Below are 24562 nucleotides of genomic sequence, written 5' to 3'. Positions count from 1 at the left end.
TACATCCTGGCTGCTCCTCTTGTCCTCACCTTATATGACCCATGGCAGATAACCCATGACCCAGAAGTGATGGGAATGTGTTTCAGACTAGATTACTAGCTCGCCGTGTACTAAATACTAATGCAATTTATAATGCATGAAAAAAGGCCTAAATGAATTGGAATTAAGGATCTTACCATGTTGCATAATTCATTAAGTTATCATATTGAAAATGCTGATATTTCATTTTCCTCACGCTTTTGCCTATAAATATCTTACTTAACTGCAGACTGACAAATTTTAAGGAAAGAGGGTTTAAACTATTACTGATATGACTATTCATCGCAGTCATTGCATTATGGGACTCATTGCTGTTTTGAACAAAACATCTTCACCTTCTAATAAGACTGCCTTGTGGCTGTGTAAAAAAACATACTCCACAAACAAGATATGTTTTGGAAAACATGTTTTTAGGCTAACAGTATCACTCAACCATGAATCTGAAGTTGTAATTGGTGCTGTTCTGTTGGCATATTACTCTAAAAAACTAACTTTCACAGTTGGCAGCAGTTGCCAGAGTTTTAACACAGCACATGGGCCACGTACACTGGTAATGTTCTTTGTAAATAAGCTTTTATTTGCACCAAATTAGCATACATTTTATGAAAAATATCATTAACTCAGTGTACATTTGGAAATTCGCCAAGCCTTCACTTTACAGACTGATGGTTTGGCTTTGGTCCGATGGTGTTCTATTACACTGACAAATGAGATTTAGTTTCATCAATTTTACTGTGCTGTGGAAGCAGGCTCATGATGTAGTTTTAAAATGATGAACATCTACCACTAAATGAATTAGGCTTTTATGTAAAATAGCATAGATCCAATATAAGCGTGCAAAATATTCCAATCTGAGCCTTCACTTTGGTCTCTTCATTGCTGGTATTTTTCCTTTGGTGCAGGTTTCATGTGTTGAAGTGAAATGAACTAGAAGTACTGCTGTAATGGCACTCAATAGCTTGTATTTTTCGTCACCTTAAAGCTTCGAAACACAAAGTAGAGCTTATGAAAAAGTCTTCTTGGGTTTGAGAAATAAGTATACTCTCTCTCTCTCTCTCTCTCTCTCTCTTTCTCTCTGTGTGTTTGATGATGGGGTGATTTCTTTTCTGTGTGTGGGTTGGTGAGCTCAGCGAGTTTGTTTCTGTGGGCCTAATCCCCCCTTGCTGGGCGCCAGCCTATAAAAGGGACACATGTTTGCTTTCAATACACACGCTGACGCGCTGATTGAGACAGAGAGCGGCTACTGACTAACACACAGGTAAGAGACTGGGGTCTGTGAGCAAAAACAAACTTGGAGAGAGTTGAATCCCACGTTTAGTCTGGTTGTGTAGTCTACAGCAAGGAAACCCCAGTATGGGCTTGTGTAGGAATATCTCTAACAGCTTTGACACATTAGTCACCGGTAGAAGGCAATTAAAATGTAATCCTTTTGTGAGCATAGCACTTTATTCATCATCAGAATGAACTGTAACCTTTTTGTCATAACAGAAAAAAAGAATACAGAAAAGCTGTGGATATGAAGAGATGGTGTGTTAAATAATATATAAAAATGCAGCAAGTGATGCATTTTTTAATTATTTATTAAACATTAAATGATTGTTACCGGGGTGGGTGTTAGTTTAATTAAAAATGTCTGTTTTGAGCCTTGTGAGAAACTGGGGCTAGGTTAATTTAATATCTTACGCAAACATGTTGAAGAAGTAGCAAGGATTGTATCAGCCAATATTTCCTCGGTTTTCCATCATATACCTGAAGGGGCTCATTTCATGTTTTTAATATTCAGCCATTATATGATGTGCCATTTTGTGATATATTTGTAAATTAGTCATCCCGGGCAAATAGTTACGTATGAGCGTTGTACGTCTGTAACACTATTGTGTAAGTGTTTCAAAGTAAGTGGGTGAAGAATTCATTCAAGGGCTATAAATGTACTCAGTGATTTGTTGGAATGGGATTCATTACTTGCGTTGAGCAATATTTAGCACTTTGCATGTCCAACAATAGACATTTCCAGCAAGAAAGCTGCAAATTATTCACGTTTCTCCGCTCACTTGTTGTAGTCATCATGTCCACTGGTGGAGAGAAGTCCAAGCCTGCCTCCCAGCCTGATGGGAAGGCTGCTCAAACTCAGAAGAAAACCGAAATGGGCATGGGAAACTACAGGGTATGTATCGTAACACACAGTTATTAACAGATGCATAAAAGTTTCATATGATGACTGATGAAAGATGCACGAGAGCAAACAGCTGTCCGAAAATAAGCATCAATTCAGTTTCCATAGAAATAGATGTGGGAGTTGTATGTATGCTTTATTTTTACGCCAAGCTAAACTATAAACTGACAACTTTAATTGAGAGTCGCATAACAAGCACAACTGACCCGATATTCTACGTTTTTCTCTCTCTCAGATGTATGTGTATGATCAGGAGAACTTTCAGGGCCGCATGATCGAGATCTCCAATGAGTGCATGAACGTGTGTGAAATGGGCATGGATAGAGTGCGTTCCCTCCGCGTGGAGTGCGGCCCGTGAGTGTACCTGTGATACAGATATGAGTGACTTACCAGTTGTTGTACATTTCAGTACTTCCTTCTTTCTTTCTTTTTATTTAGTTGGGTGGGTTGGGAGCAGATGAACTTCTGCGGAGAGATGTACATCCTGGAGAAGGGCGAGTATCCCCGCTGGGACTGCTGGAGCAACTGCCACAGGAACGACTACCTGCTGTCCTTCAGACCTATCAGAATGGTATACATTCCTGGTCTTGTTTAGAATGTTTTCATTCCATTTTTTGGTAAAATCATTCCAGCGTTATTTAAATAAAGGTTCGCCAAGCCATGGTGCTCACGTAGAAAAGTGAGTTTGATTCCTGTTCCTAGTTCCAGATAAACTGACAAGGGGAAATTTTTTTATTTTTAATCCACACTCATGGATATGTTTTCTGACGCATTGAGGTGTTTTTGCAATGCAAGTTTGCACGGTGGAGTCTAGCTCCAAACATTTCCTGATCTCTTCCCGAAAAACGATTTCTGAGAGCTTATGTATTTATTAGTGAATATTATACATTGATCTCCTCTTGTTTGTGCCCCCTACAGGACCCAGAAAAGCATAAGATCTGTCTGTATGAAGTCGGTGATTTCAAGGGCCGTAAGATGGAGATTATCGATGATGATGTTCCCAGTATGTACACCTTCGGCTTTACCGACCGTGTCGGCAGCATCATGGTCAGCTGTGGCACGTAAGTGGTCTCTCATCAAAGAAATCTGAGTATACTGTGATATCTGAACATAAAAGTGAGATCTCAACATAAAAAATAGATCTGATAGAAGAGAAATTTTGAAGTCTGTGATCTATAAGTCATACCCTCACTTCCTAAATCCACTGAGTTTAAAACAGAAATTTGTAGTTTTTCATGTTAAAACATTTTCTTCTAGCTGCCGAAAAATGTATAAAATGTGGCAATATGAAGTGCAAAATGTGGGCCACTCATTCTCATGGGAAAATTGAAGTATTTTACGTGAATTCATATGTAATTTATAAGTAATACATATTACATATGAATTACATATGTATTACATATCAAATAATACATACATATTTTTTAAAAAAGTAAGCATAAAGGTCCACTTTTAAACATAACCGTTACTGAGGGAAAGCAAATTGTATACAAGTGGCAAATTAAGTTTATTAGTAATCTCCAAAACTTAAAATAATTATGAATTATCGCTAGATTATGTTTGTCTGACTAATAGCAGACTTTCTGGAAAACTGAGAGCAGGTTTTTTTGTCATGACCAATCCAAGCTCACAGAAAAAAAAAAATTCTGTGAAGTAGCAATTTCATATAATGAAAATCATACAAAAATGTATGATTTTCCAAAAAAGCTTTACGATTTATTTTTGCCATTAGGGCCTGAACAGATCATACAAATGAGACGGAGCAAATCATAAAATGGTTGTGAATTACCAAGCGATTATCTCTGACTGACTTTGATTATCCTTGATCTGTCTGACCTGTTTGAAAACAGTCCCTTAAAGATAACTGAGATTTTATTTGCATAAACAGATCATACAAATGATATAATGTGATAAAATGATAAACTCACATAATATGAATTAGCCATCAATTTGCCAAAACATAAAATTGTTACGCATAACTATAAAGTTGTGTTTATCCGACTAACAGCAAACTTTCTCAAAACCAGTGATTTTATTTTGCAACTTCACTTCAGATTTAATCTCAGTTATTCTAACTCAACCAAGATAAACTAACACTATTAATATTTCAGTAAAATAATTTCCAGTGTGCTACTTGTGAATGAAAAAAGAATCTCTTCTTTATTTTCACTTGTGTACTTGACTCTTATTCATTCTCTATGTTTGTTTATCTTTCCTCCCGTGTCTTGTCTCAGTTGGGTGGGCTACCAGTATCCTGGTTACCGTGGCAGCCAGTACCTGCTGGAGAAGGGCGACTACCGTCACTTTAACGAGTATGGCGCTCGTCATCCCCAGTTTCAGTCCGTCAGGCGCATCCGTGACATGCAGTGGCACCCAGACGGCTGCTACACTATGGCCACCAAGTGAGGGCTAGGGAGGACGAGAAAGAGAGGGAACAGGGGAGAGAGAAAGAGAGGAGGAGGAGACGATGAAGGAGGGGGAGGGGGGAGGGCCAAGAAGGAGAGGAGGAGCGCACCACCCGTATGAGTCATCCTGGGAAGGGAAAGAGGGAGAGAGAGATGGAGGTCAGTCAGGTACAGCCAGCAGCCTATAGCAGATAAAACGTCACAATAGGAAATGATGTAACAGGCTGTTGATATCAGATGAAAGCGTGGCTTTTTCTTCTCCACCCTTCTTTATACTCTCTCTACTCCTTACCTCTTCTCCCATTCTTCTTTCTTCCCTCTTCCTCCCCTTCCTCATCCTCCATTCACTTTTCCCCTGAGGAAATCAGTCCATCACAGAGTCTCAACTGATGTCTGGCTCGTGGGGGTCAGGGATGATGATTGACAAGGGTGGGTTTGGGGGGCGGGACAATGGGTGGCAGAGGGAGGGGTATTCTGGCCTAAAGGCCGTGTAAAACCTCCACATTCTTTTGGAACGGTAATAAAAGCGACACCTGTGACCGCTGTTCCTTGTTATCAGTGCTGATTGTCTGTGTCCATTGCATTCTGCTTTTACCATCAATATGTCAGGCCTCTCATATCATCACATTCCCAAAAATTCAATCCACTATCTAACCCCTTCAAGTGAGAGACATTGACCAAATGCTAATTAATTATGTATTGTGTTTTTAAAGGGGTAGTAAAATAAGTCCTTGATCTTTTGGAATGAAAACCATTCATAGTATGAAATCTGAAAGTTTATTGAAACTGCAGAAGCATTACAGTTAACTAAAAGTAAAACTTTTAAATAATAAATTAGAAGTTAGCCAAAATTTCTCGTTTTCATTTAGTACAACTTGATTTACTAAAATAACTTTAAATAAAAACACAAGATAATGCAAAATAGTAATAATAATCATAAAAATGTGATAGTGTCTCAGTGATACTGAAACAACACTGGAACACTTACAGCAGTTAGTTGTATTCTTACTCATACCAACAATAAAAAAATAAACGAATGAACTTCAGCCACAGATTTTGTACAATTTTGTAGTGTTAAGGCTGCGCGCTTATGGCAAAAATAATTGTTTTGTTTATTCCCTTGCATTTGTTATTTACAATTATCACAATTTACGCTGAATGATGTTTATACCATTGATTGAAGCAACCGCGTGCCATATTAATACTAAATATTATATTAATGCTATATTAAGCCTCAAATGTAAACTATACATCGGATTGATTTCTTCTTCTTTAAAAAAAGTGAAAATATGTATAGTATTATAATGCTATACTAAAACTAAAATTGAAACAATGCAAAAACCCTTAAAATAACATGCAGAAAGAAAATAACACATCTTATAAGTGGATTTTGAATGATTAATTGTCACTTTGAACGATAATGAAATTGTGGCATCTGTAATTGCAATTGCTATTAGAAATCTGACTAATTGTGCAGCCCTAATATATGTTGTAATTTAAGTTAATAATATCTTTTTTAACAGTATTTTTAAGGCGGCATAAATGCAACCCAATAACTGACCTTAATAATAAACAATAGTAAACAAACAAAATCTGGCAAAGTGTTTAAATCACTAAAAATATCTTTAGTCGCATGTTGTCGTGTGCAAGACAAATTACTTCATTTAATTCTAATTCTAAATTCTAAAATAAAATAGCCCGTTTAAGCATAAAGCATAGATAAATTATGTTATGATATGACCCATTAAAACTGTTTAAATACAGCAATAACCTAGGACTACGCATTTAAAATGAATAATAATGAACGAGCTGTCAAATATACTAAACTAAGATTGCATAATAATTACACAAGCTGATTATTAACAGTTTTTAAGCATGTGCTGCCTGTGTCCTGAATATGAAGCAGAGTTTGTCTGATTTCACTGCATTTACATAAAATATATGCAAAATAAGACCAGGCTTCTGTCATCATAAACAGAATGATTGTGGGTTCATGTACCTGACCAGTTTCTTCATACACATGCATGAGCATATTATCCTCACACAAGGTATTTCTATACCTTCCCAAACGAATTAATAATTTATTTGAAATTGATGTCATGCTTCCCCCGTAAGGCCAAACCCTGTACACAGACACAATTAAGATTCATTGCAGCTACTGCCTTTCCATTGACGTCATTCGCCCCAAAGCCTCACTCACATAAACACACACGCACGCACACACACACACTCCCAAGCACCTTGGGAAATCTAGTAACTCCACATCCTAAGTGTGTGATCATCCCGTCTCTCACACTTTTCTCATCCTCACACTCTGAGAGGTAATGAGGAGAAGAAGGAGCACGATTTGGGACACAGTCTAGAATGATTTGGAGGAAAGACAGACTCAGCGGGATTCTGAAGTAATTGAATCTCACTTGCGTAGTACCACACAACCACCACAAGAAGGTAGTAGCAATTGTGTCTCATCAGTCCACTTAGTTTTCCTATTCTTTTGCTCCTTTCACGCATTTTTCTGCCCTCTGAAAATAATTGCAGTTGCTTCGTATCCACAACATTCAAGAAATGCGTCATTGTGACATGCGACAACATGGCCTCTTATCTACACAAACGTACAGTGAGAATGTGCAGCTGTGACCTATTTCCACAAAATCTGACTTTTAAAAATAATTCATTAGTGTAACCTTATATAGTTAGAATCATATTAGCGATCAGTTAAATTAGCTAAGTGCGCCTGAAAATCCTTTTAAAATATGATATCCTTTTTCGCTAATGGATTTTCTGTGTTCCATTAAAACAAACACACAAAAATCTACAGAGATGTCCTTTGCCGTTTCATCTCTCTGCTTCTGAAGCACAAGCGTACACAGAGCATACAAGAGCTGTGTGTGTGTGTGTGTGTGTGTGTGTGTGTGGCAGGTCTCTTTCTTGCGTCACGGCTGTGTTGTGAGTTAGCCGGGGGAGAAGCGCTTCTTTTTCTGGAACTTCCTAAAAAGTCTTTCCGCCAAGAGTGATGTAAGCTATTTGTCTCAGTGTTTAACAAACGAGTGGGTGTGAACCTATCAGTAAGATAGAGAGAGTTAGAGAGAAAGTGACAGAGAGATAGTGGAGAATAGGCTAAGGGTGAAGACACCTACAAAGCTGGATATTTATCTTATATACTCTACTCTGTATTTTAAAAAAAGGTGAAAATGTACAGGTGTTGCCTCGAGAGGCCGTTTCTACCTGATCTGACTCTTAACAGGGAATTTTTTTGCTGGTTGAATCAGCAATACTAGATCATCATTTGAATAAACCCACTTAATTTAGATGATACCTGACAAAATATCTGAACAAAGCACTTGTCATTCAGTTGTAAATTTCAAGGATTTTCGTCTTCGACTATTATATCTGGCACTTTGTTCTCCCTCCGTCTCCTCTCTTTGCCACAGCTTGTCCCTGTTTTGCCAGCCTCCCTCTTTCTTTCTCTCATTCTGGCTGATGGTGTCAGTGCTGCATGTGGATCTGCGTCATCGGTGAGCAGTGTCTGATTGACTGGGTTAAAAATAAAGAGCAGAGAGGGGTGAGAGTGTGTGTGTGTGTGTGGCTGAGAGGCCAAAAACTGCGTTGGGATGCTGGGGCAAGTCTGAGGAATCTGGGGGAAGAGCCATGCGTGAAGAAAGGGTATTTTTAGTGGGAGAATATCAGTTAGTGTTAGATAGGTGTAAAAGCAGAAAGAGGAAGATATATAGTCTTTATTTGGAAATAAATATCTATATATGATGCTTTAATCTGCTGGAAATAAAAACATGAGAAAATGCGACATAAAAAGGATAACTGGAAAATGTGTAAACATGCTGAAAATGAGCATTATTAATATGTTATTGTACCTTCTGATAATGTAAATGTTAATGTTTGTTAATGTTCAAAAGTTCTAAGTCTTTCAGAAATCCTTTTTTTTTTCTCAACAGTGGTAGTGTAGAACATTAAGCAAAAAGGTTGTGCAAAATGGCTACCCAGTTTTAATTGTGTGCTCATGGAAGAGGTGTTTCCAGAGGTTTAGGTTGAATCTCACACCAAGCTGACATATAAAACAAAACAAAAAATAGCAGCCAATAGTGCTTGAACACTTCAAAGACTAAAGACAATGGACAAATATGTTCTCTGCATCTATACTAGTTGTTTATGCAGCCATGGCATTATGAGAATATCAGCATATTTTATATCCATGGTGGAATGCTCAGGTAAGTTAAAGATGTAAAATTAAAAGAGCCTTCTGTAATGTATGTGACCACTTGGCTTTGCTTTCACTTTTTTCTTCACATGCACTCATATGCTAAGCTGAGCAGCCAATTGAAGTGATCTGTCTCACAATCTGGCCAAAACCAATTCACAGCGAAAGCCAAGCCAACAGTCGGTCAACTACTGTCTGGCATTGGCCGACAGCTGACCGTCGGCTTGGTAACTGCCTTTAGCCAATGACTTCTCAGCAGTGTTTGAGCTTGAAGAAACCAAAACTGATTTCAGATGTGATTCTGAGATTGCATAACTGTAGAATGATCTGTAACTTAACAGAAGAGAACCACACAAGTACTGAATAATTACTTTTAGCAAGAAATTAAGTATAAAGTCTAAATAAATTTATAGAATGCCATCTACAACTTTCCGATTGCCAATGCACAGTTATGTTCACTCGTACAGGATAGTGGATATATAGACAGCGGAGAATGATCTATGCTGCCTTCAAAAATGAATCAGAAGAAGGTATCTCGGGGCGCAGGATGTGAATTGCTAATTGGATTTGGATGTACCTTGCTGACTTCCTACCTCCGTGTGCTGCCTGCAGACGCAGCAATTTTCAGCTTTCAGACACAGCCTTATACAAGAGTTCAATAAACCCTATCAAGCGCCTATAGTATCAGATTAAATTTGGTGGGATAATTTTCATCCACCAATGCAAATATTACCAAAATAAGCACAGGTTTTCCAAGTCCCACTGCGATCTTAGAACAAGAAACAAAAACTTTTCCAGACAAAACCACATGACAGTGATAAGTTTGACTAAATGTTATAAAAATCCTTTATGCCAAGTCATTTGCGATCAGAATTATAGTAAATATGAGCTTTCTAGTTGGAAATTGGACATAAACAGCTTTAGGGAGGCCTTGTATGTCAAATTTCTGTCTAGAAAATCCTCAAAGCCAAAGGGTAAGCTTATGTTGCAATATTTAGCTAATAACTGCAGCTAAATTTAACCAGTTTAGCTAAAATCATGTTAGAATTTTTATTTTTTTGTCCATTAGTTGCACGTGGTTGATTTAAAGCAGGAATGTTTTAATCTCCAGTCATTTTTCAATGCGTGGTTCATCTCCTCCTCCTTAAAAGTCTCTGATATAACATTTAGAAGATGGCTTGGCCAATCAAATTCGAAGACCGAAACAAGCTGTTGTATAAAAACCAGGAAATGACACCTCTTTCTGACAGTGCTATGATCACATTGTCACATTCACGGAGAGACACATGAGCACGGTCCAAGCTGAGGATCACACAAGCACATTTCCAAAATGCAGGGTCAGGGAGTTCTACTGTAGCCGTGTCTGTACACAAACACAGAAACATTACACATTTTGCCCTCAGAACACTTGCCCACACACCGATCACACACACACAGAAGGCAGTGAGCAAACCAACACTTGCATCCCTCTCTTTGAGTCTGACAAAGAGCCAGTGAAGAAAAGACGGTGAGGAAGAAAAGAAGGAGTGAGAGAAAGGAAAACAGCATGGTAGAGGAGGAAAGTGAGGATGTCACCAAAAGACAAGAAACAAAACAGAAAAAGAGAAAAGGAACGAGGCAGGAAGAGTTAGTGTGAACTGTAATCTCAAAAGGCACATGTGAGGAAAAGAGAGCGAGAGGGAAGCGATGTGCCTGGGAGAAAAACAGAAAGAGCGAATAGCAGAGAGCAAGACTGCGCTTTGAGGGATTTATTAAGAGAGAAATGAAGGCTGACACTGTGGATCATCAATGACAGAGGAAACAGACGAGTGAGAAAATAACCCAGAAATGGACTGAAAGATGTGGGTCAGAGTTATGCAACAACTGCAAAGAGAACTCAAGGAGTGAAGAGTTTGCTACGCATGGATGTAGGTGTAGATATAGATGTAGATACAGACGTAGACATGTATATAGGTGCCTATTATAGATATACATAGCTTAGTGAGATTCAGATGCATAGCTTTTATGTATATATATAGTTAGGTGTCCAGATAGAGGTGTACACAAGTACAATTTGGGTGCCTATAGATATAGATAGATGTAAGTTTAAATAGTATGATGAGGTGAGGTCCAGCCTTTGCAAAGAGCTTGACTGACATGTGATCTGACCAATCATAATGCTGAATATGCCATTTTGTCCAACAAACAAATCAGACAAGAGAGTAGATTAATTTCAGCTGACTTAAAGCTGTGGTCCGTAACTGTTTTTGTAAAAAAAATATCCAAAAAAACAATATTTGAGAATATAGATGGCGACAAAGCACCTTTAAACTTAATTATGTATATTGATGTCTTTCATGTGGTTAAAATATATAACAGCTGAAATTAATCTACTTTCTTGTCTGATGCGTTTGTTGGAGAATCTAGACATCTGATTATTCAATTTACCTAGAATTCTAGGTATTCTCATATTATTTATTTCCCATAGATCTGAACACACTTAATTAGTGTAAGACTATCCAACCTGAGATCATGACCATTACCATAAAACCAAATTGATCGACTTCTAATAGTAACGTTATATAATCATGGCATGGTGTTCCTCACTTAGGTAGAATAACATTACAATGATCAGAGGTTGAGTGTCTCTAAATGTAAAAAGCCATTATTAGCCTCTACAGTCTATGACTAATGCCAATGCGTTAGGAGCTCTAAAACATAATTTTAGTCAGTTACTAACCTGAGCATAGGTTTGCGGTGGTATGGACTTAAAGCACTCTACTACAGTCAATAATCTCACAGTAGGTCAGAATAATTTCAAATGTGACAACTTATTATTTGTCACGTAATATGTATTATGCCAATATAATCAATTCAAAGTTATCAAATCATATCAATACAAGATTAGCAGACTAGCGGACTGCGACTAGCAGGCTTTCTTTAAACTCTTTTATTCTATGTTTTGTAAGATTGAGACCACTGGACAAGTCACACAGAGACGATTCAAATGCCAAACTTAACTGTGATTATTACTTGCATTTGTGTAGAACATAATATTATGCTATTGACTGTTCTGGGTGAGCTGAGTCTTACAGATAGATTGCTAGTTAAGTTAGATATCTAGAAAGTAGATACAGATGTAGATAGTGCAGCTGCTTATAGATTAGTGCCTTCAGATATAGATAACCATAATGTACATATAACCAATGAGGTCACACCAGGTTTATTATGTGGGTTTAGATATAGGTGGGGCTTATCTCTTTTGATGAGAACCAGAGCGCAGTGACGCAGCCTTTTTATCAGAAATGCTTTACAAAAACACCAGTGACGTTCATCTTCTTAATGTACCAGAGACACACTATGCACTTCCCGATGCATAATTAATAATTTGTCTCACCCTGCACAAAGATCTGAGAGAGATGAACACTTTCTAGCCTCCTTTATTCACACTGAATCACATGGAGGTCTTTTTATGATTTATTATTCTCAGCGTGGCATACAGTGGTGACACAATCCACAGTACGCTGCGTGAAAAAAAAAAATCTTTTCAAAATGAAATCAAAGTCACTTCAGTCATTCGAACACAAAGCGTCTGAATGCGCCACTGTAGACAGTTGTTTTTTTCATGCTCGGTTGATGTCATCATGCACTGTTGTTTTTAGTACTCTGACACAGTCAACTCAATATATACTTAATTCTGTACCTTTACAGTTTGATTTACTCTGGCCTCAACAACTATTTGGAATACTTTAAAAAAGTATGATATTCAATATCGAAATGAGTGGCATGCACAATGGTAACACTTTGTTTTGATAGTCCACTTCAGACATTCTATTAACTGAGTAACACTGGAACTACAAGTCAACAACCAGCCATGAAAGCATGACTGTCTGCTTAATAATGATTTTTAGTGGATGTATGAAGTCAGTTACATCACAGTTACAATAGACGTGCTCCACTTAGTGTGGTGAGCCAAAAATGTAGAGGGATCATAAACCAACAAACCTTTCGTAAAACATTTTGTTGGAAAACTGTGCTACTTTTTTATAAGTAAATTATATCTGATATTTATGTAGCTGTTAGGTGAAAGTCATTTTAAAGTGTCAGAAGTCAAAACTAAGTCAAAGTCAAAAATGTAGTGCATTGTTACAGAAATAGATCAAATCATTAAATAACGGCCGGTGCAGAGAGCATGACTCTATGAGAAACACAGAGAGGAAGCGGGTCTGTAAGTAGGCAGAGGAGAAAGAAAGAAAGATAATAATTAACCAAACACAATGCTTCTGTCAAAATGGACAGGAAAAGTCTGACAGCTTGTCGTTGTCTTTTTGTCTGAAGCGTGACTGGAAGTCGCTACCTAATTATAATCTTGTGTTGTCATCGCAGGCAGTGATGTATTAGACTGAAGAACTTTCCAGAAGGAAATGGGTGTTTCTATAACTAGGCACTTTTTCATCCCATGCAGGGTTGAATTTATTAAACAAACTGAACTTTTAAAATTTTGTTTAGGTCACATTAAAACAAATCTTTTTTCAGTATGATCTTATATTTATATATAGTTATTATATATACTATATATATATATATATACATATATATATTGTTTTTTATATATATATTTTTTTGTTATGACTTATAACTTAAGTTATGACTTTCCTTCAGTTTTGGTGTGATATGACCTAGAATTTTTCTGCTAATAAAGGTTTTATTTGCAATTGTTTTCCAAGGACCCACCAGTGCCAGTGAAAAGCAAGCAACTTGAAGAAATATGGTATGAGAAATATGAAATTTGTGAAGTAAGGAAATCTCAAGGGAAATATCACTCACAACCAGAATATTATCATTTGGAGTCATATCAAATAAAGCTGTAATTTTTTAAAATCAGAGTAAACCTTATTTAATTGTGTGATTGAAATGCTAGTTTTGAAATACAACTATTTACAACATTTCTATGTACTATATTTTTCAAGTGTTCAAACTTTACAAATCAAGTTGTGTATTTGTGATCTTAAACTTATCAAATTAGCCTTCACAAGCCAAAGTGCTATTTTATACAATAAATGTCATTTTGACTCCATCCTGAAAATGTAATATTTGATGATGGAAACTGAATTAGTTAAAAACAGGTTGGGAGGAACACAGTGACAGAATATTTATAATGACAGTATATTTAATTTTGACGGTGCCGAAAGTGGCCATAATTAAAGAGATGCTCAATTATAGGAGCTTTGTCTTTTCTTTGTCACTTTACTGAGTATCTCATACTATTTTAGTCCTATGATCCAGTTGGGATTGTTCTGTTTTTCGCAATCGAGGCAACATGAACGTTACATATTACAGTCTTCAAGACGAGCCACTTGAGCCAGCACGAATGCTTCTAGTCAACCACAGCATCAATTTTCTGGCAAATCTCTAGTGGACACTTTGTTTTGAGAAGCCCAGCGAATGCGTCTTAGATGGATTTCATCTAATCAGAGCAATCAAAGCACGCTTTCAGAGGGGCTATTGGAGCAGATGCTCTAAGTAGTCATGTAAGAGACATACCTGTATAAGAAACATATAAAACACATCTAAGAGACATAATCCATATATTATACATGCCGCTGTAGACATTCTCAAACACACAGATATAACATGTTTACACCTATAGAGTGTAAATATTCATAAATATTCATGGTATCAATTGATGGGAGTAGGTGTGATGACAGTTTACATTAACATGTTCGGATCGTGACACTACAGCATCGGAATAATTCAAATATGTGAATATGTACATGAAGGCCTTAAACAACACAAAACACAACAGTCAAACATTAATAATAAACATACAAACTATAAATGTTTCAAACGGGAGGATGAAAAGACACTACTGACTCTAGGGACAGAAGCAGCAAGACATAAAGAGTTTAAGAAGGAAGAAATAATGAGTAAGCCGGGGAAACAGAGAGAGAGACGGGGAGAGAGTAAAGGTGGGCTGCGAAGGTACCACAGGGGGTTTTAACATTTGATTGTGGTTGTGCATCATTAGATTCTGCTGAAATCTGATTACAGCGCTCTGGGATTGTTTTTACTATTTTTGAACCCAGACTAACAGAGTTTAGGGAATTACTGCACACAGGAAGAGAACAGTGACAGCCTCAGTATATGAGGTCACATCCGCCATTCCCCTCATTCAAAAGTATTACATTCAAAAAAAAATTTTTTTAACTTATCGATAACATGTTTAGAATTGGTAATTAAAACTAAAATGCACCACCTGAAAAAAGATATTCCACTAATTATTTCGGCTAGATACCAAGGGAAAATGTTTCATATTTAAAAATATATTATTTTGTTTAATTTTACTTATGTTACTAAAGCTAAATAAACTAAAAGTAAGAAATTAATAAAAACAATTACAGTTCTTTCTATGACAAAAAAAAACACAATTACTAAATTATATAAATTATATAAATTATATATATAATATAATATATATATGTAATATATATATATATATATATATATATATATATATATATATATATATATATATATATATATATATATAAAGAAAAACTAATAATATATCAATGACACTAAAATAACACTGATTTCTAAGTGAAATATATTTATTTCCATTTCAAATGTATGAAAAATCACTTGAAAAAAAGATTTTTTTTTTATAGACCATTTCAGGGCATGATCCGTTTATGTTAGTCTCTCGCATCCAAATTGTGTTTTGGCAGCTTACTGTGTCTAGAGAAATATAAGCTGCCAAAATACAATTTGGGTGTAAGAGATAACCTGAATGGATAGTCAGTGTTTGGGAGGGAATAAACTGTCCCCCAATTATATTTTATTCCTGTGTGACTCTTTCTATTTGATTAAAACAGAAATTAATTTAATACCGAGGTTCTGGTAAATTAAAGCTGCGATGAAACAGAAATAGTCACAGATCTTTTCTTTCATATTGTGGCATACATCTGGGTGAAACAGATTAGATGAAAAAGGAAAGAACGATCAGGGCTTGCTTTTATCCATTAGTCGTTCACTGGATGAAAGCAAAATGCAAGTTTGCAGCGGATAGTTAAATAGTTTAAAGAGACTAAAGAACTGGAGATGTTACCAATGAGAAGCGCATAAAAAAAATAAAGTTCTGTCATGACAACTCGCGGAGTGGTTTGCATGGTAAGTACAGGCTGCTGTGAGAATGTAAAAAATATCGCTGCTGCACATATAACATGAATAACCCCTATAGCATACGTGATCACCCATAGCGGATCTATACAGGTGGAGATGGGGAAGGTGGAGGGTCTCTAGTGAGAAACAATCAGTTGTGAAATGTGATGATGATGTCAATAGGTCATATTTTATGTCATAGATACTACTGATAAGTTAGATCTATCAGGCAGCACCATCATGCCAGAACTTTGTATCTATGAAATTTCTATTAAAATGATTAGGTAAAAAAGGGAATATAATTTTTGTCAATGCAACATTTTTTTAAATTTATTTTTCAATTTATAAATGCTGCTCAGCATATTTTGCCTAATTTTACAAATTACGAGCATATGTAAACGCATCAAGTTTCAGTCATCGTTTACCATCACCGGGCCATTTTTCAAAATATCATCTTTTGTGGTCATGCATGCATCAGAGTGATTAACCATGTCGTAATTTTCACGTTTGGTTAAAGTTTCCCGTACATTTGGGGGGTCAGACTCCTCCAGCCCTTCCCTTCGCCCTCCATTTTTTCTCCGACGCACAGCAAACTAATGAAGTCCATGACGCAGGACTCTAAAGTTATCAGAGCTGATTTTATTCCGCTATCTCTATGCAACAGGGCGAAGCAGATCTGTCATTATATGTGGGCTGCCACTGTAGAGCACTCCCTTAGGGCACTACAAAGCCACTCTTGGAACACTACAGGGATACAGCTTTAATGCATTAGGCTGCTGGCCCGCACACTAATCAAGCCTTATGCGCAACATCCCTCTAAGTGCAGTCCCATATCCCTCTCGTTCCACTATCTATGAGTCATGTGTCTCTTCTTTGCCTTGTTTTTAATTCCATAAACCCCTCCTTTCCAACCACACTTTGTACTTCCTCTTCCCCCGTCATAGTCTTTTTGTTGTTGCTCGACAATTCGTTCTCATACACAACTGTACCACGACCCAGAAGCTGTCAGTCATGGCATTCACTCGACTGTTGTTGGCGATAGGGTAATATACATAAGACATGAAAACCCTCACACACACACACACTCACACGTCCAGCTGGTAGGTGTAGGTGGAGCGGGGAAAGCCTGTTCGTCCAGTCATCTTGTGTTTTTGCGGAGGTGGAGAGGGAGGGAGGAAAAGAAAAGAGGTGTCCAGAACATGAGCGAATGGAGGAGGTGCTAAATAACAACATGGACATCCTCGGGTTTACTGTTGTCTTTCGGTTTGTCTGTCTGTTTATTACGAGGATCTCTGGAACGCTAGATTCTGATTGGTCAGCCGTGCCACTGATCAGGGCAGCGCTGTGTAACTGACCACTCACACTGACATCCTATGTTTCCTACGTAGCTGTGCTTCTGTGTGGTCTCTTCGTAGCCTCTTCAAGAAAACTAAAAGACGATGATTAATGATTGATTGAGTCCTGGACGCACTTCTTTCACATACGTCATAAAATCAATTTAAAGGAATAGTTCACCCAAAAATGAACATTCTGTCATCATTTACATAGTTCCAAATCTGTATAAATTTGTTCTGTCGAACACAAATGAAGATGTTTTGAAAAACTAAGATAATTGAAGTAAAAAACTATATCACATGTCCATTTATCATTTTATTTTATTTATTGAGTCCTGATCGACTTTCTGGCTTTATTTTTCATTAATAAACAGCTGACTTATTCAGCTGACTTATTAAGGGCCATTTCTTGATTATTCCTTATAGAAATGGCCCTTTTTGACCATAAACAGCATTTATAAACTTAAGCAATCAGTGTAATTGTCACAAAATATATATAATTTTTATCTTAACGATTGGTGTCGTGAATGCAGCATATACCTATAATGCTAAAAGCTTTGGAGTAGCTACTCAAAGGAAAGTGGCTTATAGTTTAGCCCATTCCAGGAAGCTGCCCAAATAGGAGATGCTGAGACCAAATTTGGTATTGCTTTGGCTTTCCTTCCAGCAGTAAGTGGCAGTAATTGCATTCTGTAGTCACCATTATCAAATCCCTTAACGATTATCTCAGTGTTATAGCTTTATATTTCTATATTTGAAGTCATGACTTGTGTCTCCAGAGCATGAAGTATCCCCTTCAAACAATGCGTTTGTTTCATTCAGGCGTCTCATTAATAATGCGGAGGACAAGATAATCCAAAGGGACGCATAAGCATAGCCAAGAAACGAGCTGTGTGCCTCTTTCATGTGCCTCGTGCGATCCTCCTCGCATGCACTCAGCTCAGTCATTACCGGGCGCCGTGCCTGCGCTCCCCCGCCCTTTCCAACTACGTCTCCACGATCGTAACTCTGAGCTAAGACGTCCGACTTCCCTCTGTCCAAACTGGTGCGCGAGAGCCCTCCCCTCCTCTCTGCGCACCGCCTTTTCCGTTTGCCACCCTCGCTTGGGCTTGACCCGACTGGTGACGTAGGAGAGATTCCGTGGTGCCCACAGCCGTAGGCGCGCGCTTCGCTCGGGTATAAATTGGGCCCGGGACCCATCATTCGGCACTCTCTCAGTCGCTCCGACTCGGGAACCAGAGCATCAGCGGAGATAGCAGGGAATCAGTCGCTAAACTCCTCAGGCTAACTCGCTCTCGTCTTTGGTTCGCAATGGAAACATCAACTTTTACGCGGAGCCAACGCAGCTCCTTTGCGCACAACTTTAAGAGTGAGTTTCTGCTTCTCTGTTCATCTTTATTGTAAATATGCTTTCGAATTGCTCAATTTCTTAAGTGTTCTTTTTTAAGTAATGGAAATGAATGCATTTAAAATAATTTAAAGATTTAGAATATGACTTCGAGAATGCTTGGTTTTACTCAGCATGGTTAGAATTGTGTATTTAGTGCTTGATGCGTTAAATGTTCTGCATGAATGCTTCAGTGCTTTTATTATGACTTTACTCGAACAATTCCTAGCAAATGTAGCATATTTTTAAAATATTAAAGTTACATTTGGAATGATTTTTATATTCAAAGAAAGCAAGAGAATAATATTCGGAGCTGTAGCCTGTAAATTGCGCTTAAAATCTTTCAGTAAAGTTAAAACAATACAATTAATATAAAGTTAAGTAACACTTTATGAACATTTTAAAATGATTTACTTATGAACTGAAATTCCGAAAAATGCTTAATGGTAGAAATGATTGTCACAACGTAGCCTGAATAGATGCAAACCAGTATGTTGTCATAATGAGTAAAACATATTAGTGCATTTGTAGTAGGCTAGTCGTTCGGAGATTCCAGTTTTTTTCAAAATCAAAAATCGTTTTATCATCACGAATTAATGTAAAGGATAAGATGAAATATACCAAGCGGGAAATTGTGCTTTATGTGACGCGTTCTTCTCTTTCCACCAGGCGCGCTCTCGCTCTGGCTGGTGGTCTGGCTGGTCGTGGTAAAACCCGTTCCTGCGCAGAACTGCCCTCACCGGTGCGTGTGTTACCCGACCCCCATGACCGTGAGCTGCCAGGCGCAGAACTTCACTATTGTGCCCCACGGCATGCCCTACGAATCCCAGCGCGTTTTTCTGCAAAACAACCGCATCACTGAACTGAGAGTGGGGTCTTTTGCTTTTGGCACACAGGTAAGGAATCGTATGTAAGACAGAATAGGATATTTAACGTTTACATTTGCGAATATGCATTTGAGAGTGCATTAATGAGGTATTTACTAATTTTGTATTCCTTCTCCATATCTTCACCTCATTACCTTTCTCTCCCTCTACCTTTTCCTGTCCTTTCTGTACATCACATATCAGGTTTTGTGGCTCTTCTCCAACAACATCACCTGGATTGAGGCCGGTGCATTCAGCGAGCTGCGTGATCTGGAGGAGCTCGATCTGGGTGACAACCCTCACCTGCATCGCCTTGAGGGTGGAGCTTTCCGCGGCCTGGAGAAGCTCCAGAGTCTCCACATGCACCGCTGCCGGCTAGCCGCCCTTCCCCATGACATCTTCCACAAGCTCTACAGCCTGCAGTTCCTCTACCTGCAGGAGAACCAGCTCCACTTCATCCAGGACGATCTCTTCGCTGACCTGATCAACCTCAGCCAGCTCTTCCTGCACGGCAACCGCATCCGCACCCTGTCCGAGAACGTGTTCCGTGGCCTGGTCAACCTCGATCGTCTGCTGCTGCATGACAACAGGGTCCGTCAGGTCAATCGCCGCGCTTTCCGCGACCTGGGTCGGCTGACCATGCTCTTCCTCTTCAACAACTCCCTTGCAGAGCTGCCCGGTCAGGCCATGCGTGACATCTCCTCCATCGAGTTCCTGCGGCTGAACAACAACCCCTGGGCCTGCGGGTGCGAGGCACGTCCCCTGTGGGAGTTCTTCAGAGGTGCTCGTGTGTCCAGCTCCGAGGTTCTGTGCGCCTCCCCAGCTTCTCGTCGTGGAGAGGACCTGCGCTTCCTGAGGGAGATGGATTTCGCACTGTGCCCTCTTCCCGACCCCGGCTCCCTCTCTGGCACCACCACCACCACCTTCAGCACCAAGACCCGCTGGTGGTTCTCCAAGCACAAGCCCGTCAGCACTTCTAAGGGCATCTTTGAGAAGACCTCCGAGACCAAGGCATACCCCTTCAAGTCCCAGTATCCCTCAATCACATCTACATCCACAAAGTATGAGCTCGGAGAGGAGGAGGCCCTTCTTCCCAAGCTTGACCCAGAAGAGTATTGGGCCAACTATGGCAATGAAGATGCAGGCATCACCTCTCTGCGCTGCTTTGAGCTCGAGTGCCCTCCTGAATTCGACTCTCTGCCACCATCTTCCTCTACTTCTCACTCCTCATCTTCTGTTCTCTTGCTACTCTCCATGTCTGTCTTGACTGTCTGCATCCATCTTCTTTTTGGCTGAATCTGTTTATCTCAAGAACCCTCTTCCCCCTCATTTTTCTCCTCTCTGGAGGAGGGAAAACCCTGTTTGCTCAATTTAACTCTTCAATGCCTTGATTCCTGTTTACTATCAGCCTCACCTGTATCTCTGTTCTGTTCAGTTCGAGCCTCTAGTTCCTGGTAACTAGAGGGCACTAGACTGATTTAGGATACAGTGGGTAAGCAGGGAACGTTGGGCAGTACAGGCCCTTAATGGAAAGTAATGAAATCTGTTCAGAGGGCTTGGTCAGTTAGGCAGATACTCGGTCCTTCATTTTTTTAAGGACAAGTGTATTCTAAGCCATCTCTGTCACAGTCAGTGCAGACAGAGGATAGAAATTTCCATCTTAGGTTTACGTACAATATTTGTATGCTTTTAGACTTTTCAGCCACTCTAAGTGCTTCTATGATAGTTGTAATTATAGCTTGTGATGTCACTTACGACACCCTCTTTCCAACAGCGCCAGAGCTCCATTATTTCAGTAGTTAGTTGGTAACAATAGCATAATGAGCAAATCTTTTGATTCCCTTTGGAACGCAGCGATCGAATGTTATATTTGTTCTGTTATAACAGAAGGGTCTCAAAATCATTCAGGGCTCGAAAAGCACAAAAGGAACGGCACGCAGCAGCAAAGCAAGATAGGCAAAGCACAATGGAGTGATGAGTTTGAAAGTGTTGCAATACAGCTATAATTTAAGATGAACAGAGAGAGCAAAAGCATGCGCAGGAGAGACAGAGCGCACGCACAAGAAAAGGCGAAAGAATTCATTACATCACCCACTAGCTATGACAGCGATTATCACTTGTGTAAATATGCCATCTTGGCAGAGGGAGCTGTAAATAACGCTATGAAAGGCCTTATGCTTGTCACTGTTCTGAATGGCCAAGAATGTCACTGTGAGTAACGTCTGTGATATTATTTGTATGGTCAGTGCATGGAAAGGTCAATCGAGAGTGTGAATGTCCTTTTTTTACTGTATGACTTTCAAAATACTGTTAATATGTTGAGTTATTACTGTAAAATACACTACCTACATTGTTCCAAGACTTCCCTTTGTTTATTCTTCTTTTCAAATTTGATTGTAACTGATTGTATCTGAATATTCCAGCAAATTCCATCCTTTCTCATTTAAAGTATTGATTTTAAATCAAAACAGTCAACAGCTTGCAGTTATAGTCAAAAAAAAAAAAAAAAAAAGAATTGGCAAAATGCTAAATACTGGGACCGAATCCAAGCCAAGGCAATATATGAAGGACTGTTTCTTGAAATGAACTGGCTACTGTAGAAAAATGTGTTTATTGACAGATTGGTCGACATTCAGATTAATGTCTTCCATTGGTCAGGAACATGCAAGGAGTGACTGCTCTTGGTGAGCTTGCTGAAGACAAATGGCTTTCTTCGGTGGTCTTTGCCTTTTCCTTTTTCCTCCTCTTTCAAACTGCAATAAAGGAAAGAAATGCTTTAGGGAAAACAAACAGAGAGGGCAAGGACAAGAGGAGCGAGAAAAGGAAAAGAAGAGAAAAAGAAATGCACGGAAAGCAGAGGTGGATGTGGGCGGTAGAGGCGAAGAGATGGATGATAAAGGATGGACATGCTGATAAAGAGAAATGCAATCTAAATTTCCTTAATACAGTAGGTAAAGATATACTGTTAATTCCAGCAATATCCTGTTTGTGTTTTCCCTGAGATACTACTGAAACAAAAATACTGATGTTTTTTTCCCTCGGATGTTACCATGACACATTTATGTCTTGCAATGTTTGTACGCTGTGTGAATGTATATCTCAGCTGAACGGGTAAGGTCAAACTGCCTTAAGGTGCTCTCGAGTGACCATGTTTGTGAGGTTGCTCACGGATGACCAAAGCATTAGTTATACCTTTTTACCCAGAATGTATGCATCATGTGCAATCGAATGTAAGAATGTGAAAGAATGAGCTGTTCAATCTTTTCACTACAACACAAAGTGATGGACAGAAAGCATGACAAAAGAATAAATGCTTATCTGTGAATACGAAACATCTCTGGTGTGGGCGTACTGTCTTTATATCTCCATCCAACGGCCACGACTCTACAGCAGAATCTCGCATGTGCCTTCTCTCCCTCGCATCTCTCAGTCTGACCTCCCTTGACACATACAGACAGACAGACAAATAGACAGACATACACACACACACACGCACACGCTCACTCTACTCCTCACCGCTTGTAAAGTTCTTTGAAGGCAACATCATTCACTATAACATGCAGTTACCATGCAACGCACTGGCCATCATTCAGAGCTTCGATTCAGAGTTGCAGAGTATGCAAGATGTGTGCACGAGGAAACGCACCCCTGAGGCTGACTAAAAGATGATGTTATTGGAAAAGGTATTCACAAAGCCCTCCAGCTGTGGCATTGAATGGTTATTGTTAATTCAGAAAGTCTTCTTTTTTCTTTCGGTCTGACTGCCTTTAGCAGATGGCTCTCACTGAAAGAGCAGCAAGATGCAGAGAGTTTGCTTCAGTCTCCCACCATGTGCAAAGGCAGGCTGTGCTTAGCACAAATGTGTATGCATACGCACACACACATATACGTGTGAGTCCTGGTGAGAGGCTCAAGTGCTTTTTCTTTCAATTCCACAGTAAATCTACCATGAAAACTACAGCCAACAGGCTTTTTCATCTTCCGTCCAATGTTCAATCTCCAGCCTGTTTGCGTTACAACTTCCACTGATTGCGGATTAAAGATATCAGTGTGATGTGAATCATGTTTGTGTAGACTGCAATTACTCAACTAATCAACCAACTGAGTAAACTGTGTATGGCCGATTATGATGCATGAGGCTATTTTCTGAATCAGGCCTTTGAATGGAAGACATCTGCATACCGATGCCCCCATTGGACGGAGTACTGTTGCGCAAATAGTCCCTTCATCATCCCACCCACCATCTGTGTGCCCATTGGCTGTCGGCCACGCTGCTCAACAATGAGACACAATGAGTTGGCTGGCAATCGAGGGGTGGCGACCACGTCAATATCACTGAATATTAGATGAAAAATGAGTCACTGAATCACATGAATGGGGGATATGTGTGAGGAAGAAAGAAATGGGAGGCAACGTCTTGCTTTCTGTTTTGTATTTGTGCGTGCGAGTGAGTTTACCGGAAGTTGCTCATCACAGCAAGAGTTTGAAAGTGTTGGTAATCGCCCCCATGAAAAGAAATGTCAAATAAATACAGTTACTGGTACATTTCGACACATACACATGGACAGCCCTATGGTGTGTTGTTTAGTTTATTCAACATGCAGATTTTTGGGAGCTGAAATTGCATTTTTTCCTCTATGAAACATGATTAAAAACTTATATAAAAACTTATAAACAATATAGCTGCTGCAGGGGCTGCATTCGGTATAAATTAGCAATGATTTTAACATGTTCCCACATCTCTGTCTAGCGTGCAGTTCAGCACAGCTCAGAGCTCTCGTTCTTGGTTAAATATTCAGGGGAATTTTTTTCACACTGTCTCTTCTTTGGTCTTTCCGCTCGGTTTGTCGTCATCAGCTCCTCTCTCACCCCTCCCTCACCTTTCTCTCGTTTTCCAATATTCACTCCCATTCGTTACCTCACTTTCTTCAGGCTCTTTTTGACTTGAGCTTGATGCTTTTACTACCTATCACTCATCTTCCTTGACTCTCCCCTCTTTTCTTTT

General features: G+C 39.0%; 2 protein-coding genes across 2 annotated transcripts; both read left to right on the top strand.

Annotated features, from left to right (window-relative positions):
• Positions 1 to 1249: 1249 nt before the first annotated feature.
• crybb1l2 (crystallin, beta B1, like 2) lies at positions 1250 to 5045 on the top strand. The gene is made up of 6 exons (XM_043239114.1): positions 1250 to 1297; positions 2100 to 2203; positions 2448 to 2566; positions 2651 to 2783; positions 3131 to 3273; positions 4447 to 5045. Exons 2-6 carry the CDS (start codon positions 2105 to 2107, stop codon positions 4616 to 4618), a joined length of 666 nt encoding a protein of 221 aa, XP_043095049.1. The 5' UTR covers positions 1250 to 1297; positions 2100 to 2104; the 3' UTR covers positions 4619 to 5045.
• Positions 5046 to 18411: 13366 nt separating this feature from the next.
• On the top strand, positions 18412 to 22889 carry rtn4rl2a (reticulon 4 receptor-like 2 a). Its single transcript, XM_043238933.1, has 3 exons — positions 18412 to 18673; positions 19361 to 19587; positions 19762 to 22889. The coding sequence occupies exons 1-3, from the start codon at positions 18616 to 18618 to the stop codon at positions 20851 to 20853; spliced, it is 1377 nt and encodes a 458-aa protein (XP_043094868.1). The 5' UTR covers positions 18412 to 18615; the 3' UTR covers positions 20854 to 22889.
• The last annotated feature ends 1673 nt before the right edge of the window (positions 22890 to 24562 follow it).

The sequence above is a fragment of the Puntigrus tetrazona genome, chromosome 1 (genome assembly GCF_018831695.1).
Source record: "Puntigrus tetrazona isolate hp1 chromosome 1, ASM1883169v1, whole genome shotgun sequence".
Taxonomy (NCBI): domain Eukaryota; kingdom Metazoa; phylum Chordata; class Actinopteri; order Cypriniformes; family Cyprinidae; genus Puntigrus; species Puntigrus tetrazona.
The sequence above is the reverse complement of the archived record's forward strand: the minus strand, read 5'-3'. Positions and strand labels throughout refer to the sequence as shown.

Coding starts and splice junctions, on each gene's coding strand:
- rtn4rl2a (XM_043238933.1), top strand. CDS start 18,616: ATGGAAACATCAACTTTTACGCGGAGCCAACGCAGCTCCTTTGCGCAC. Junction 18,674..19,360: donor CTTTGCGCACAACTTTAAGA/GTGAGTTTCTGC, acceptor TCTTTCCACCAG/GCGCGCTCTCGCTCTGGCTG. Junction 19,588..19,761: donor CTTTTGCTTTTGGCACACAG/GTAAGGAATCGT, acceptor ATCACATATCAG/GTTTTGTGGCTCTTCTCCAA.
- crybb1l2 (XM_043239114.1), top strand. CDS start 2,105: ATGTCCACTGGTGGAGAGAAGTCCAAGCCTGCCTCCCAGCCTGATGGG. Junction 2,567..2,650: donor CTCCGCGTGGAGTGCGGCCC/GTGAGTGTACCT, acceptor CTTTTTATTTAG/TTGGGTGGGTTGGGAGCAGA. Junction 2,784..3,130: donor CCTTCAGACCTATCAGAATG/GTATACATTCCT, acceptor TGCCCCCTACAG/GACCCAGAAAAGCATAAGAT.